General features: G+C 49.0%; 2 protein-coding genes across 4 annotated transcripts in view; one reads left to right on the forward strand and one right to left on the reverse strand.

The window, feature by feature from the left end:
* The window catches only part of LOC116454924 (S100P-binding protein-like), a 23,271-nt gene continuing 8,053 nt past the window's right edge, over positions 1-15,218 (forward strand). The window contains exons 1-5 of one of the 3 annotated variants that reach the window (XM_032132093.1): positions 1-48; positions 1,581-2,771; positions 2,977-3,065; positions 3,690-3,794; positions 6,207-14,513. In XM_032132093.1, coding sequence (XP_031987984.1) covers positions 1,701-2,771; positions 2,977-3,065; positions 3,690-3,794; positions 6,207-6,249 — 1,308 coding nt within the window. In that variant the 5' untranslated portion in view covers positions 1-48; positions 1,581-1,700 and the 3' untranslated portion in view covers positions 6,250-14,513. Of the gene's footprint in view, positions 49-253; positions 327-1,580; positions 2,772-2,976; positions 3,066-3,689; positions 3,795-6,206; positions 14,514-15,218 lie in introns of those variants that run through there. The other 2 variants (XM_032132091.1, XM_032132092.1) reach the window with 2 other exon arrangements.
* Positions 13,781-15,218, reverse strand: part of FNDC5 (fibronectin type III domain containing 5) — a 14,406-nt gene continuing 12,968 nt past the window's right edge. Inside the window, exon 6 of the mRNA XM_032132099.1 lies at positions 13,781-14,705. Within this exon, the coding sequence (XP_031987990.1) occupies positions 14,664-14,705 (42 nt within the window). The 3' untranslated portion in view covers positions 13,781-14,663. The remainder of the gene's footprint in view (positions 14,706-15,218) is intronic.

Genomic DNA, 15,218 nt, shown 5'->3' on the forward strand with positions numbered 1-15,218 from the left:
CTCCGCGCGCGTGGGGGCGTGGCCTTGGCGCCGTTAAGATGGCGGAGGGTGAGCGCCCTTCCCGCCACACCCGGCCGGGCCGCGGCCGCGGCTTTGTCTCAGGGGAACTTCATTTTTCGCCTTTATTTGGGGGTTTTCACCCCTTTTTTTTCCGGGGCTCGAGGAGTTCCCCGTGCTCGGCCGGCCCGGGAGGAGAGGCTGGGGGTGGGGCGGGCTTGGCCCCGCCTTGGGGCGGTGCCGTTGAGGCGCCGGTTGGGCGGTGCCCGCTGAGGGCCGGGCAGGTCCCTGAGGGAGAGAGGTGGGCGGTGTTCGCTTCTGTGCCCTCGGTGAGGCGAGAGCGGGGCACTACCGCCTCCTGAGGTTTTTATCTGGAGAGGGAAAGGCTCCAGGGTGATTTTATTGCAGGTTTTTAATGCCGAAGGGGGCTTTGGAGATGGGCCTGGAGGGCAGGGTTAGATGGGATATTGGGAAAAAATCCCTTCCTGTGAGGGTGGGGAGGCCCTGGCGCAGGTTGCCCAGAGCAGCTGTGGCTGCCCCTGGATCCCTGGAAGTGTCCAAGGCCAGGCTGGACGGGGCTTGGAGCAGCCTGGGACGGTGGAAGGTGTCCCTGCCCATGGCACTGGGTGAACTTTATGTCCCTTCCAACCCAAATCATTTGGGGGCTCCATGGTTAGGAGCTGAGTTATCAGGCTACCACCCTCCATAGGGCTGAATCCACGCGTGTACACACACAGCAGATTCCTGAGGTATTTTTTTCCCTACAGCACGGTTCTGAAGGTGTCCCTTTTCATTGTTCTGGCAGAATGACAAGAGGAAGCAGCAGAATTGCCCGGGTTTCATTCCCGGAGTGTGTGACCCTCCCTTTTTTTAAACAGTAGTCCAAGCAACAGGAAAGACAAAAGACATTCCTTTAAATCCTTGGTCAAAGAGGACAGGAAATACCTTTCCTTAGTCCAAATTCTCCTGCTGGGTGAGAGTCAAGTGCGGGGCTTTCAAGTCCAAAGATTCCTTTTGGGATGAGTCCTCACTCCGGGGAAAACAGGGTTTGTTTGTGAATGCTTTGAAACGATTGAATTTTACAGGAAGGTTCTTTATCTGGTGCTCTTGGATGATAATGAGTATTTTGTGTGTCTCAGCAACTAAATCCCTGCTCCGTGTGCCCTCTGCTCCCTCCAGGGTTCCTCTTCCTTTGCTCAGTTTTTCCCAACCCCCCAAAAAAAAAAGGTTTTTAGTGTGTTTATTTATCTCTGAAGGGCAGAGGTGGGCGATGAGACACTTGGAGGTTTTATTTAATGCCTCAAGCGTGTTCTGCAATTTAAGGCTGTAATTTGGGACTCCCGGGGTCTGCTGTGAGTGATTGGCAGCAGTTTTGGAGGAGAGGGCACAGCCTGTGGGGGTTTCCAATCTTTGGGGTTTCCATTGGCGCTGCTTGAGGGAACACTCGGGGTTGGGAGCTAAAATAGTCGGGAACAGGCACCAAATTGTGGTGTCTCAGTTTTTTTTTACCTTCCCTGTTAAATTCCAGCATATTTGGGATACAGCTGAGTTCCTTTTACTGAGGATGTCGCTTTTGCTGGCAGGTTGGAGCTGACTCCTGCTGATTCCTCCTCTGGAAGGGCTGATCAAAGGCCACCAGCAGCAGATGAGCCTCAGCTCAGGCCTCTAGAGCGGGAAGCAGAGATCCAGGAAGCCCCAGCGACATGGGAGACACTTCCCCTCCTTCCCCCGGGCTCTGCCCGTGCCGGGAATTTAAACAGGACCCAGTTCCCAGGGCCAAGAGGTTGTCAGATTGTGCAGTGCAGGTTCAGGCCCTGCAGTCAGCTAAGAAAGCCTGTGTGCTGAGCCGTGGCTGCAGCACTCCAGATCCAGCAGGGAATCCTCCATTCCCTTCCCCAGGCTCTGGCTGCTCCCTTGGCCTGGATGAGAGTGGCCACGATGACCTTGCTGCCAGTTTTTCAGTGTCCAAGTACAACGACGTGGCCATTTCCCTGGACATCAGCAGGTGTTTTGACAACAGCGAGCTGGATGATTCCCTGCTGGAGCTGTCAGGCAGTGAGAAAGGGAATTCTCCCTTTGATTACACCGAGGAAGAGATCCAGGAAATCTTGGCAGATGATTCCGTGGATGCTGAGCAGCAGCACCTCGCTGGTGAAAGCCACCTGAGCCAAAATGCGAGCGGAGAGAGCGGCAAAGCTGAGAGCGGCAAAGCCGAGAGCAGCAGCTGCACTGCGGGGACGTCGGTCAGTGAGGCGGCCTCAGAGGTCACAGAGGAACCAAAGGAAGCCCAGGAGCATCCCTCAGGCAGTTCTGGGTGTGATCCTGGCTTTCTGAGTGGCAGTGCTGCTCTGGATGGGGCCCAGCTGCAGCAAGAGCTGGACTTCGACCTGCAGGAGCTCCTGAGCCTGTTCGCTGCCACCTGCTCCGATGAGGCTCTGGAGGACAATTACCTGGGAGAGGTGGAAGCTTTGGAAGCAATGATAGATGATTGCTTGAATTCTACAGCTGCTGGGAGCTGCATTCCCAAAGAATCCTCGGAAGGGGTGATGCCTAAAGGCCAGCAAAGCCTGGCTCAGGATTGTTCAGGACAATCCGTGCCCTCGTCCGACCTTCCCCATGGCCAGAGCAAGGGGGATGAGAGTCCAGCATCTGTGCTGCCATCAAACAAAGAACTTGCCAAAGCAACAACGAGCTGTTCCTCAAGGAAATCAGACTCTCCAGAGAGTGCTGAAGGGGAATCCACAGGAGCTGAGCAGCCATCAGGCAGCACTAAAGTAAACTCACGTCTTAATTCTTGTAACTTGAATGGTTTTAGTCCCATCCCTTTGGATTTGTGCTCGTGGCCGTGCCCATGTGCACACAAGTGTTGTGTTTATACAGGGGAGGTTTTGCCAAGTGGGTTTTTATGTAACTGCATAAGCAAAACTTACATGGAAAAGTTTAATTACACCTTAATCCCTTTTCCCCTTCCCTTTCCAGTCAGCTGTAGGCCAGACTGGGCAGGAAGAGACAACCAGTGGGAAGAAAAGTGACCAAGTAATTCCTGTCCCACAGAAGGACGAAAAAAGGTAATTTGGGAAACCCACACTTTGAAAAACATCCCAGCTGTTTCCTCCACCACTTTGTTGGTCGTGCGTTGCTGGGTTTATTTCTATTTTAAAATTAAGATGCGCTGAAAGGGAAACAATGAATATTTTACCCTGTAAGGTACTGGAAGAGGGGGGAAAGAATATCAGGGAGTGGGAAAGGAGGTGGGTCAGGCGGTGGAGGGGGTGTTTGTGCCGCTCCTCCCGGAGCGGTTCCCTGCAGGTGGCAGCAGCAGAGCGGATCGGGATGTTGCTCCTGCTCTTCCCCGCTCCTGGAGGCGGCACATCGGGGCTTTTCTGGGCGTTGCTGTTCGCAGCGTGGCCTTGAGTGGTGTGAAAAAGCTGCTTTTGAGAGCTCCCTGCGGGTTCCCGGCGTGGTCAGCGGGGTAGTGACCGGCTGGGTGGCTCAGCTGCTTTGCTCTCGGTGTGTTTGATCTTCGCGGCTTTACTCAAATAAACACTTCTATTTTCTCAATCCCTGAACGGTGCTACGAGAATGTCGTGTCTGCCGTAGTTCTGCAGGGCTCTCTGCCCTCTCTGCCAACTGTAACCTAATTTGACAAATCATCTATAAAAAAAACGTTCACGCTCTTTGTTATTTTCAAGGCCAAAACCACGGACCTGCATTTCAGAAGTGCAACCTGAGCAAAAGAAACGTTTCTCTCCAGGCTGTGCCAATCCCAATGAGGAAAAGTGTGGCTATTACCTCAGGTAACCCCCAGGTGGGATGGGATGAGGCTGGTGGGCAGGGAAAAAATTGATATCCTGGCTGGCTGGATTTGTATTCTTTGTTTGGAGTGTGGTTGTTTTCAGAGGGGAATAAAAAGTGCCTGTGACACTTTTGTGCACTGCCGTGCACAAAATTCCTGCACAGGAATCAGCCTGGCTGGGAAATATTGTAAAGGGTGTGGAAAATCAGGGATGCTCCCAAAGCAGGTTTGTACTCCCTGGGAAAAACAGAGCTGAGCTCTGGCTTGTTCTGTTGGGGATTGACTTGGTTTTGGCAGTTCACAACTATCCCAGAATCATCAAAATTGGAAAAGACCTCAAAGATCATCGAGTTCCCACCTTGTCATCAACCCAGAGCACTGAGTGGACACCTCCAGGACTCCACCAACTCTCTGAAACCTCAGAACTCACACTGGGGGAATCTTGAGCTCAAGTGCTGAGATTTGGACTCAGACTGGGAGAATCTTGAGCTGAATGCTGAGATTTGGATTCAGACTGGGAGAATCTTGAGCTCAAGTGCTGAGATTTGGACTCAGACTGGGAGAATCTTGAGCTGAAGGCTGAGATTTGGACTCAGACTGGGAGAATCTTGAGCTCAAGTGCTGAGATTTGGATTTATTTTTGACACCTTCTCTGTGTTGCCTCAATGGTGTCATCCAAGAGCCACCGACTGCGGGGGTGTGGAAAGGAAGGTGTTGCAAAGAGCAGGTTTGGATTTCAGCTCAGGGGTGGCAGCTGTTGGGTAGGACTGGGATGCTCTGAGAGGCAAAATATTCTGGTACCTTCCAGCCACAGCTCCCTGTGGTTATTTTGAGTGTTCATGGGTGCAATAATTGCCATTTCTTGCGAGGCAGGAGAAGCTGACAGTTCTGTGTGTGGAGCCTGCACTTAGGCAGGCAGCAGGAACAGCTGCATAGCCACGGGGCTGCTTCCAGAGGATGAATCCAGCATAAGTAATGCGGGGGGGGGGGGGGATGAGGCAAGGAAAGCTAAAATGGCCTGTTTTCTCTTGCTTTCAAATTAAAAATGCAAGACGTATGTTGTGAGTCACAGAAAATCAGGCAGGAGCTCTAAATGAGCGAGGCTGACGAGTGAAATCGAGCTCCCTTTTGCCGGGGAAGAACATTGTCTGTGATGCACACAATTGGATTTTCTTATTAGTGCAAACCTTTCTTATTCCAAATAGCTGGAGGCTTGGAATTCAGCCCGACAGACAGCGTGGGCTCTCCCAGTTGTCCCAGTTGTGGGCTGGCAGTGCCCTGGGTGCTGTTCCCCTGCACCTGGATCTGCAGCAGTGTTCCTGGGTGTGTGATTTGCATGGGAAATGCTGAGTGATCCCAAGGAATCCATGAAGGAAAATTAGCAGGTTTAGAGCCAGCCAGGGAATTCCTTCTGGGAAGCAGTAACTAATATATTGCTGCCACAAATCTTCAGCTCTGTTTTGAGTTGCAAATCTCCTGGCATTTGTCTCAGGGTAATGTTTGCTTTGCTATCCCATCTATTACGTAATCTGTCTGTTCTTCCTTGGATCCTGGCTCTTGCTGCTGTGCTGTCTGAGGGAATTCCAAGCTGGCTACAGCAGAGATTTTGTCTTTTTCCTTATCTGCACAGTGCCTTGCACTTGCAGGAAATGCAACTTTCATATATATAAATGCAACATATATATATATATAATGCATTTTTCTAATATATAAATACAACTTCTGTATCTCTAAAAAATACATTTTTCATATAGATGTCTTCTATATCTGCATATATCTCACATATATTCTTAAATTGGGTGGCTGAGTGCTAAAAGTCACACTGAGTAGTTGAAAAAAAATCCTTTTATATTCAGAATAAACTTCTCACATCGAGCTCTCTCCAGTGTGTCGGGAGACAACCCCATGACTCTCCTTGTGCTTCCTCTCATTCTGCTTTCTAGATGCTCTTAAATCCTAATATATTCATTTATTTGCAGCTTCCCCAAAGAATTTAAATGCTGCTGAGGCTGTGCTGGAGCAGATGTAAAAATGAGCTGTGATTTGAGCATCTGCTTGGCAATGGGGGGCTGATAATTGACCACACAAGATTTCTGCCAGCTGACCATTTGTCAGCGTTTGCACTTTGTTATTGCCCTTTATCCTGCAGTAAATGGAATTATTTCCTTCCTGGTGAGATCCTTCTCAGCAATTCTGGGGCCGTATCAGCTACACAAATAATGAGGCTCCTAAAACTGTGTTATTTGGAGCAGAACCAAAGAATGGGTTGGGTTGGAAGGGACCTTAAAGATCATCCTGTTCCACCCCCTGCCATGAGCAGGGAACCTTCCACTGCTCCAAGCCCCATCCAGGCACCTCTGGGAAGCTGAGCTGGCTCCTGTCTGACCTCCATCCATTTTTTTCCCCCAACCAGGACTCCATCAGGAACTCTCCTTGAGGCTTGGTGTGCTTGCTAAAGGTTTTGGATGCTTTTAAAAATTTTATCAGACTTCTCACAACCTGGCAGAAACCTGATAAATTATTTCCTTGGATCTCCCTGGAATCAAAGGGAGAGGAGGATGAGGAAATACCTTATAAAGGGGCACAAACCATCTGGTCCTACTGTAATAACAAAGATCAATATCTTAAAAAAAAACCCCAGACACCGTGTTTGAGGTGATGGAAAGGGAGAGCAGTGTCAGGGAACATTTGGAGAAACAGATCTGTGAAATACAAATGAACTCTTTGCTTGCAGACTCTGCCTTGAAAGACTCTGGTCTCTTGATTGATGCTGAGCTGGCTGAGGGGGGAAAAAAAAACCCCAAACCTTAATCTTGAAGCAGTTTTTACCTGCCCAACTTAATTTTGCTTGGCTGGAGAGCAGGCAGGGAAGGTGCAGGGCTGGGGCTGTGCTGACATGAAGGAGGAATTACATTTAGTGGCTGAGCTCAGGAGGGAGATTTCACTTCAAAGCAAATGAAATCCACCTCCAAACCCTAAACTTCAAGAGCTGTGGGATGGGGTAGGAATTGATAAAGCAGATTTCTAGGTTTGTGGGGAGAAGATGCTGGGTTCAGAGTGTGATCCTTCTGGTCCGGGGGCTTCTCGAGTGGCAAAGCTGAAATAATCAGAGCTCCTGATTTCTAAATGAGTGGAGTTTACCTGAAAACCTCATCTCACATCTGTAGTTTGGTCTGAACTGTTTTGGAAGGAATGAGGATGTGCCCAAGGAGAAAGAACTCAGAATGTTTGAAGCACTATTCCATGGCAGCTCAGTTTATCTGGCCCCCTTTCCTCAGGCCAAAAGGAGGCCTGAGGTAGATGGTGAGGCACTGGGATAAGTTTCTCCAAATATTTGGTGGGATTGGGCTGCCCCTGGGACTTCCCCTCTTGGAGAGGAGCTGAAATCTTTCCTGGAATGAGGCACTGTGAAAGTTTGTCCAACTCCTGAAAGGTTCACCCCTGGCAGTAGGAAATGTTCCCTCTGTTTTTATGACCTGTTTCACCTCTGACTCCAAATAAGGGAGGGAACTGAGATCTAGGAAGGCTCAAAATCTGTAAAAAAGTTGTGATTTCTTCTGCACTCATTGGAGACAATGGGAACTGCTGTGTAGGGTGAGAGTTTGCCTTGGAGAACCTCCCTTCCTCCCAAACAATCCACGGATTTCTCAAGAACACCTCTAAAAATCCCTTCTGGAAGTACCAATTTTTGGCTAGGAGTTGGGTAAATAGGAGCTGATCCTGCAGTTTCTGAAGGAGACCCGGGATTGCTCAGGAATCCTGGGAAGGAGCTGTGATTCACATCCATCACATGACTGCAGTGGCAGCACGGCAAAACCTTGGAGTTTGGACTGGGCAAGGACACGCTCTGTGCTCTGCTGAGAGCCCCTGGGAAAGCTGGACTTCAGCAAGGGCAATATTCCAGGGAATTGGCCTTTCCCTGAGCTCTGCTGCCTGTTCTGAGTGGAATCCAGACCAAGCTGGAGCCCTTCTGGTCCCTGCCTGTTCTTGCTGAGCAGCTGCTGTGAAAATAAAACTCTCTGTGCTGTCGAGGTGACAACAGTTCCTGCTCCAAACCAGACGTTTGGACAGTGGATTTGCAGGAGTGACCCCCCCGTGGTTGGATTTTGCTTTGAAAAACCAGATGGTTTTGCAGTTTAAAAATGTGATTTCCTGAGTTAGACTCATCCCTGTGCACAAAAAAAAGATAAAAATCAAGCAGCAAAGTTGTGTTTTTCAAAACACAGATGGGGCAAAGCTTTGTAGCACTCTGAGGCCTGCAGATAACCAAGCCTCTTGAAGTGGTTTGGGTTTTAATCTTGCTTTTCTGAGGCTGCCTAAAGCTGGTGGGGTTTTGTCTGGCTGTTTCAGAACGTGCAAATGAGAGGGTTTAAGGCGGGTGCAGCACTTTGTGAGGAAAATTTCCTTTTTGTTTGAAGTTGAACCTTCAGCCTTTGTGGTGGGCCAGGGAGAAGGAGCTTTGCAAAGAAGCACCAGGCAGAATTCCTGAAAGGAACTTTGATGTTCTCCCTTCTCAAGGTGCCTTCTTAGGATGTGGTTTCACTTTGAAAACCTCCTACCAAGAAAATGAGGTACCAGCTGCGAGCCCCAAGGAAATGGAGATCTGTTTTCAGAGATGCTGCTGCTCCAGCCTCATCCAAATGCTCCTCTGGTGTTTGTTTTTAACTTTTTTGACCAACTTTTTTTGCAGAAATTACCCAAATTCCCACCCTAACACAGTGGGTGAGCAAGAACTTGGCCAAACACCACGATTTCCAGAGAATTCCTGAGCACTTCCAGTGTAGCCCCATTGGATTTTGCTGCTGTGCTGGTTCTTGTTCTGCATTTAGAGGTGTTAATTGGTCTGGTTTTCAGTGGTTTTCACTTTCATTTGTAACTTCTCTGTAAAAGCATTTTGTGAGGTTTGTGCTTGAGTTTATAAATATTTTGCAGCTTTTAGATGTCACTTTCTTCTTTCCTGTGCTGCTGAGCAACTCCAAATGAGTTGGAGGTGGATAAGTTGATCTTCCCAATGTTCTTCCAAGGGGTGCCAGCAGGGCCTTGTGACTCCTTTAGGTATTTATAGGTGGAATTTTGGAGAGCAAATTAAGTTTATTCAGGGAGGAAATCATCTCATATTTTTATCATCGTAATCTGACTATTTCTGGAGATGCTTTTGGCTCATGTGATCTTGAAGAAATAAAAATTTAGGCTCAGTACTGATGTTTTTTAGTGTTCTGGTTCATAGATTTTACTCTTTTGCACCCAAAGTGGGACAGGAGGAAGTGGCTTTGAAAAACAGGCAAAGTTTCTCCCTGTCCTGAATGTGCAGTGACTGAAACGGGGAGAATCGAAATAATTTGTCCAAAGGATGAGCAGGGAAGCTTGGAGCAGAGCCTGGCACAGAATCCAGGCAGGAGGGAATCCATGGGCAGCACTTTTGGGGCTGGGTTGTCCAGGCAGGGCTGGGCTTTGTGATGTCCTCCAGTGATATCAGGTCCTTGATGCCACCAGAGCCTCTCAGGTGACTTTTACCTCTGTAAATTTTATTCACGGAGAGCTTTGCATTGAGGGAGAAGGAGAAACCCCTTGGGAGCATGTGGGAGTTGTCAGCACGTGGTGGTTCTTAGCTTTTGAAACCAGTGAACCCCACAAATCAAGGTCTTTGGAAAAGGAATCATTTCCCTGTGCTCTGAGGGCAGTTTCACCTGATGTGCAGCTCATGGAATCCCAGCATAATTCGAGTTAGAAGGGATGTAAAGATCATCCAGTCCCACCCCTGTCAGGGCAGGGACACCTTCTACTATCCCAGGCTGCTCCAAAATCCCTCTCCAACCCAGCCTTGGACACTTCCAGGGATGGAAATTCTTCTCAGCAAGCAGCACCTGACCACGCTAAGGAGGTGCTGGTGGCATCTCCAGGGCTGCTGTGTCCCAGAGCAGCTCCCCTGGGATGGGGCAGCTGGGGCAGAAGGGGATTTGTGTTCTTTGGGAGTGTAAAACTCCCAGGAATGAGCACTGCCATGGAGCAGCTCTGCCCTTTGGGAAGGATTTGAGCTTGTGGGCAGCTTTAGTGCTGCAAATTTCCTTCTTTGACATTGCAAGTGATTCACATCTGAGTGGTGGAGAGGGGAGGGAGGGGTTGTGGATGAAGCCTTCATGGAAGGGACAGAGTGTTTTGCTGTGTGTTTGCTGCTAGAGAGTAGCCAAGGGCCCTGATGATGATTTTTGCTGTAGTAGAACCCAGTGACATCAATAGAAACTGGAATAAAACTGCTTTGTGCAAGCCCTGCGTGAGCTCTGATGAAATGCCTCACAATTAAAAATTTAATAGCATTCATCAATGTATTGCAGCCAGCCAACAGCAGCTGGAAAACAATGAGACTGAAATTAAACTGCTGTGTGGGGTTTCTTTTCTGCCTTCCTCTCAAAAACTAACCCGCTCTTCCCTACTTTTGTGCTGTGAGGAGGAAGAAATTCCATCCTGGAACAGGAACTAGTGGAAGCTGATAATATTCTCCCTTTGGTTTGAGAGGGTGTTTAGGTGCAGAGCAGGTCAGGATGGTATAATAAATAAGTTTTATTTAGCAGTTGGTGGCACTAAAAGTGAGGGGTTTTGTGAGTTCAAAAGGACAACGATGCTGCAAAGTGTCCAATGGCATCGTTGTCATTATTGCCTCTGCATCCAGCGTGTCCAGATTCCAAGGAAAAAGAGTTTTTTTCTGGCTGCCAGCTTTGCTGCCTCCATCAGGGAATCTGAAGTTCAAGCTGTGTCTTCCCTGGCTCTGTCACTAATAATGAAGGCTCTTCATTTGGAACTTACTTAACCAAAATTGAGGCTGCTCCCGGAGCTGAAAGAGAATCCAGAATCCTTTCTCCTCCAGCCGTGTGGGCCGCAGCACCACCGAGGGGGGGGGGAACATCATCCTTTTAATCCCTGTGGTCACCAGACAATTCAGTAGACGCCAGATTTGTGGAGGAAACAGAAGATATTTTAGCATAACAAGCGCGTCGATCAGGCAGCTTTTTAACAACCGCTGGAAAGCTGATTGAATTTGGTCAGCTCGGGCGGGCGGCTGCTTCCAGACGAGGCTGTAATAGCTCATTACACGTCGTTAGGAAGCTTTTTTTCCCCGCAAATCTGGGGAAATTACATTTGGTGGAACATATGGTGTCATCTCCAGCTCTCTCCTTGGGAAGCGCAGGCCTCGCCGTATTTTGCTGGGGAAAGTGGATGTGCAGCTGTGACATTCGCTTTGGAGTGATGTCACCTTTCGTGTCTTTGGCAAACACTGGCATCAGCAGCCTGTTCCTCTCCATTTGCATCTCCTCCAGAAAGCCATTACCAGCTGAGATTGTGCTAACACTTTCCGCCGTGTAGGTGTTTCCTCCTCGGCTTCTATTGAAGTGCCAGGGAATCAAATGCCTCGTGTTCCCGTTTTCCTTGGAGCACGGAGCCTGTGCCGGTGCCTGGTGGCCCGGGGGAGGGGGTGACAAGTGGCTGGGGCTGTGTTGTGAGTTGGAAGGACACGCTGTGCAGGATTGTTTGCTCCACACTTCCTCCCGCGGCTCCTCTTGCCTAAACTCGTGGGGGAGGAATCTATTGGCTAAATTGTACTTGTAGGCATAATATTACAGTGCTTGGAAGGAGGGAGGCGAGCGGGGCTTCACTCGGAACACGCCCCGAGTGCGCTGCCAAAGGGTTCTGTTTGCAGCTCTTTGCTCCTATTGTGCCCCGAGTCTGTGCTCAGTGGGTTCTTGGAAGTCAGCGGGATTCATCCCGAGCCAGCTGGGAGGGCTGCTTCCCTTTGCTTTGGGAGATCAGCAGGGAATCAGCCTCTCTGGGATCCCTGGCACAGCAGCCCACTCCCACTTGCTGCTTTTTGGTATTTATTGAAACCTCCTTTTTCCAGCTCCCGCTTCCAACAATGAGTCAAAATCAGCAGTCAGGGCAAAAACACGTGGGGGGACGTGGGTGGTCTGTAGGGTGTGTTGTGCTGTGGCCCAGCATGACTTCCCTCAGTGTGTCTTGGGTTTATTTTTGCTTGATCTCTTGCCTTTATTGACTGTAAAACACCTCAGGAGTATCTTCTGGTAGCTGCTGATGGGAGTGAGGTGTCTGTTCTAAAGATGGGTTTAGGATTGGACTCACGGTACCGGAGCCTGAGCGGTGTCTGACTCTCATGGGTTACACTGGAATTTAATACCCAAACAGCAGTTAAAGCTTTGATGTTTGTGACCCTCAGAACAGCAGCATTTTAAGTAACTTTCTTCTCCTCTAACCTTTTCCTAAAATGTGGAGTTACTCCATCACTTCAATGCAGAGTGGCTGAAAAATTTCCTTGAAGGGAATCTCTTGAACGGAGTGGTTTGGGGTCCCTGTGTGAGCTGAATTCTGCCAGCCTACATTTGTTTCTCCTCATTTACAGCATGATTTCCTTACTCTCCAAGCCTGCAGTTATGGGGCATCAAAATAACCCTGGCACTTCTTGCCACACCATGGTGTGAATATTGAACTCTGCCCCACACCGACACTTTTAAGTTTAATTCTATTCTGCCAAATGAGTGATCACATCTCTGTCAGGAAAGAAAATAGCTTAAACCTGTCCCTAGGGAACAACAACTGTGAGAAAAAAAAGGGATATGGCCTGAATTCCCAGGGACAACTGTCTTTAAAGCCAGACACACAACCCCCCAACCTGCCAAATTACCAGGCTGAATTTCCTCTGGAGCAGCTCTCCGAGGGTTGCTTGCTCGGCTGTCTGCTCCAGGATTAGGAGGGAGCATCTCCCTTATCATTTTGCACATGCTGTACCATCTGTCCTAAATCTCCCTTTGTAGGGCTGTGGATTCCAAATGCTGTTTCTTTCCTGGGAGATAACAGACGTGGCTGAAGAATTTTGCTAGGTAGGGTTGGGGTGCTATTTATGGTGCAAATTCTTTTATGTCCTGCAGCCAGAGCCAGCTCTGAACCTCGCTGGGTTTCTCCACCCAGACACTGAGAAAATATTTTAGGTTGTAGGTCTGTTTAGGTTTTAGGTCTGGGAAATAGAGAGTCCCCCAGTTCTAGGGTGTGTGTGCTGCTCAAAGCAGGCGAATATGAAATTATTAAATTCAGGCATTACAAGGACACAAGAGATGCCTTTAATCTTTTATTGTACATTATAAAATGTTTATTGCTCTGTCTGTATCAGAGGTGGTGACCTCTCCTTCTTGGTAATGGAAGAGTATGTTCAGGCAAAGGATCCACTGGAGACACCTTTGGGGTTGGCCTGGCTGAGACCAGCACATCTGCAGGTGAACTTCCCAGTGCCTTTCTCCCAAAGCAGCTCTTTGGGAAAGGTTGGTGACAGCAGAAGAGGAGAGATGGCAGCTCCTCACTGCCAGGCTGTTCCTTTGCAGGGACTCCCAACCCAGGCTCCTCTGAGTGCAGGTTTGTTGTGACAAGTTCCAAACCTTCCTCAGGCCAAGCTCTGTTGGCATTTGATGGAAACGAGTCGGATCCTGCCTCATCCCCTAGTGCATATGGAGTGATCTTGTGGAGGAGTTAAATAAATACAGATACCCCATGGCACACTAGAAAGAGTAAATCTTTTTCATGTGATGGTCCTGCATCTACCAGCTTTCCAGAGCACCAGCAATCCCCAGGGATCCTGTCAGCTTACAAACATCAAGCACTTCCTAAGAGAGAGGAGAGCCCCAGCCCCTTTCCCATCCATCCATCTATCCATCCATCCATCCATCCATCCATCCATCCATCCATCCACCCTCATCCCTTTTTGGGAAGGACTATCTCCAGCAGACTCCTGCCATTCCAACGTCACCAGAACAGCGCAGGCAGGACGTGTGAGGAGAACCAGCCCTTCCCACACAGAAACGTTACTAAAAGAAGCATTTTAAGAACTTAAGCCCTCAGAAAAAGGCCCCTCAGGCCAGAGCCTTCCACAATAAACAGCTCTTGCCCCTGGAGACCTTGCATAGCAACCGGTATCATCAGGTGTTTTGTCTATTTTTTTTTTTTTTGCTGACTGGCTACATTTTTTATGGACCTTTTATCCCACTGGTGGTGGACTCAGGCCCAGCTGAAAACACCACGAAGAAAATGGTTGAAATTCTCCTGGAAGCTAAATAACAGCTTCTGGTGTCCCCTCATGTTGGTCTGTGCCTCAGCGTTCCCCGATTATTTCTGAGGTGAAGAGCACCAGTGTGAGATAGGAGAGACAGCAACAGTGGAGAATGTGCTGCAGCCTGGCTGGAGAACAACCAGAGGGAAGTTCTCCTGGTGGGAATGGAAACTGGGGGATGCCTTTTTTTTCTTGTTTTTGTTTGAAAAACCCACCTGCAAGACGTGTTACACGACACACATCGATGAACAAAGCAAGGCCCGAGCACACAGCAGCCAAAATTTGGCTTCTCGGTGGTGTTTGCGATGAGCTTCCCTCCCTTCCTGCTCCGAGAGGGATGTGCCTGATGCCTGGGAATACCGCCGGGATGGAGTGACAGTGAGACCAGAGAAAGACACAACAGAACCTTGTGCATTCCTAAAAACAGGAAAACTGTCCCAGAAGACGGAGTGTGAGGGTGGAAAGGAGCGTGGGAGACCATCGCTCCAGCCCAGGTGATTCGCGAGTCACGGATCGCTCCGGCATCGCTGATTCTTCTCCGTCTTCTTCGTTTGGGTGTCAGGGTTTGTTTTTTTTTTTGGCAGGATTTCCCTTCCTGGCCAGATGTTTTGCAGAACACAGATGAGGAGGTGGATTCCAGCGAGTGACAATCAGGAGGTCTTGTTTTCCAAATTGCTCCGACCACAACGTTTCACCTCCCCAGTCATCACGGCTCAGAGGCAGAGAGTGAGAGTGAGGGATGGAGTCCATCTCTCGGGTTTCAGGCTGTCATGCTTCAATGATATTCACTGAGGGCTTGTTTTTTGGAAACTAGGAGAGAAAACAAAGGAAAAAAGGGATGCATAGAAGGGAAAAATCACATCAGAGCTCAGTGCTGGTCGTGTTTTGTGAAAATTCTCGTTCCCACCCCCTCGTGATGACGAAGAAGGGTCAGAGTTGAGGTTTTAGGCTTGTGGGGTTCATTGCTGCTTCTGGACCATCGTAAATCAGTGAATTGTTTCAAATACTAAATAAATATAGCAGGGATGTGACCAGAAACACGAGGAAGTGAAATTAATTGAAGTACATTAGTATAAATTAAAGCCTTGACCTATTTACACTTTTCTCGTCGTGCGTGTTACCATCCTCGCTCCTGCCGATTAACTCTCCAGTTAATTACAAGAGCAACATCCTCTTTGCCACGTGCCACGCCAGGGCTGCTCTGGGAGGACCCAAGGAACTCTTTTTCTTTTTTCCTCTCCAGAGAGATGCTCAGATAATCCAGAAACGTGGCTTGAAATCTGATTTCTCACGGCCCCGCAGGATCCAGGAGGTGGGAGTGAA

This window comes from Corvus moneduloides, chromosome 23, assembly GCF_009650955.1.
Source record: "Corvus moneduloides isolate bCorMon1 chromosome 23, bCorMon1.pri, whole genome shotgun sequence".
NCBI lineage: Eukaryota > Metazoa > Chordata > Aves > Passeriformes > Corvidae > Corvus > Corvus moneduloides.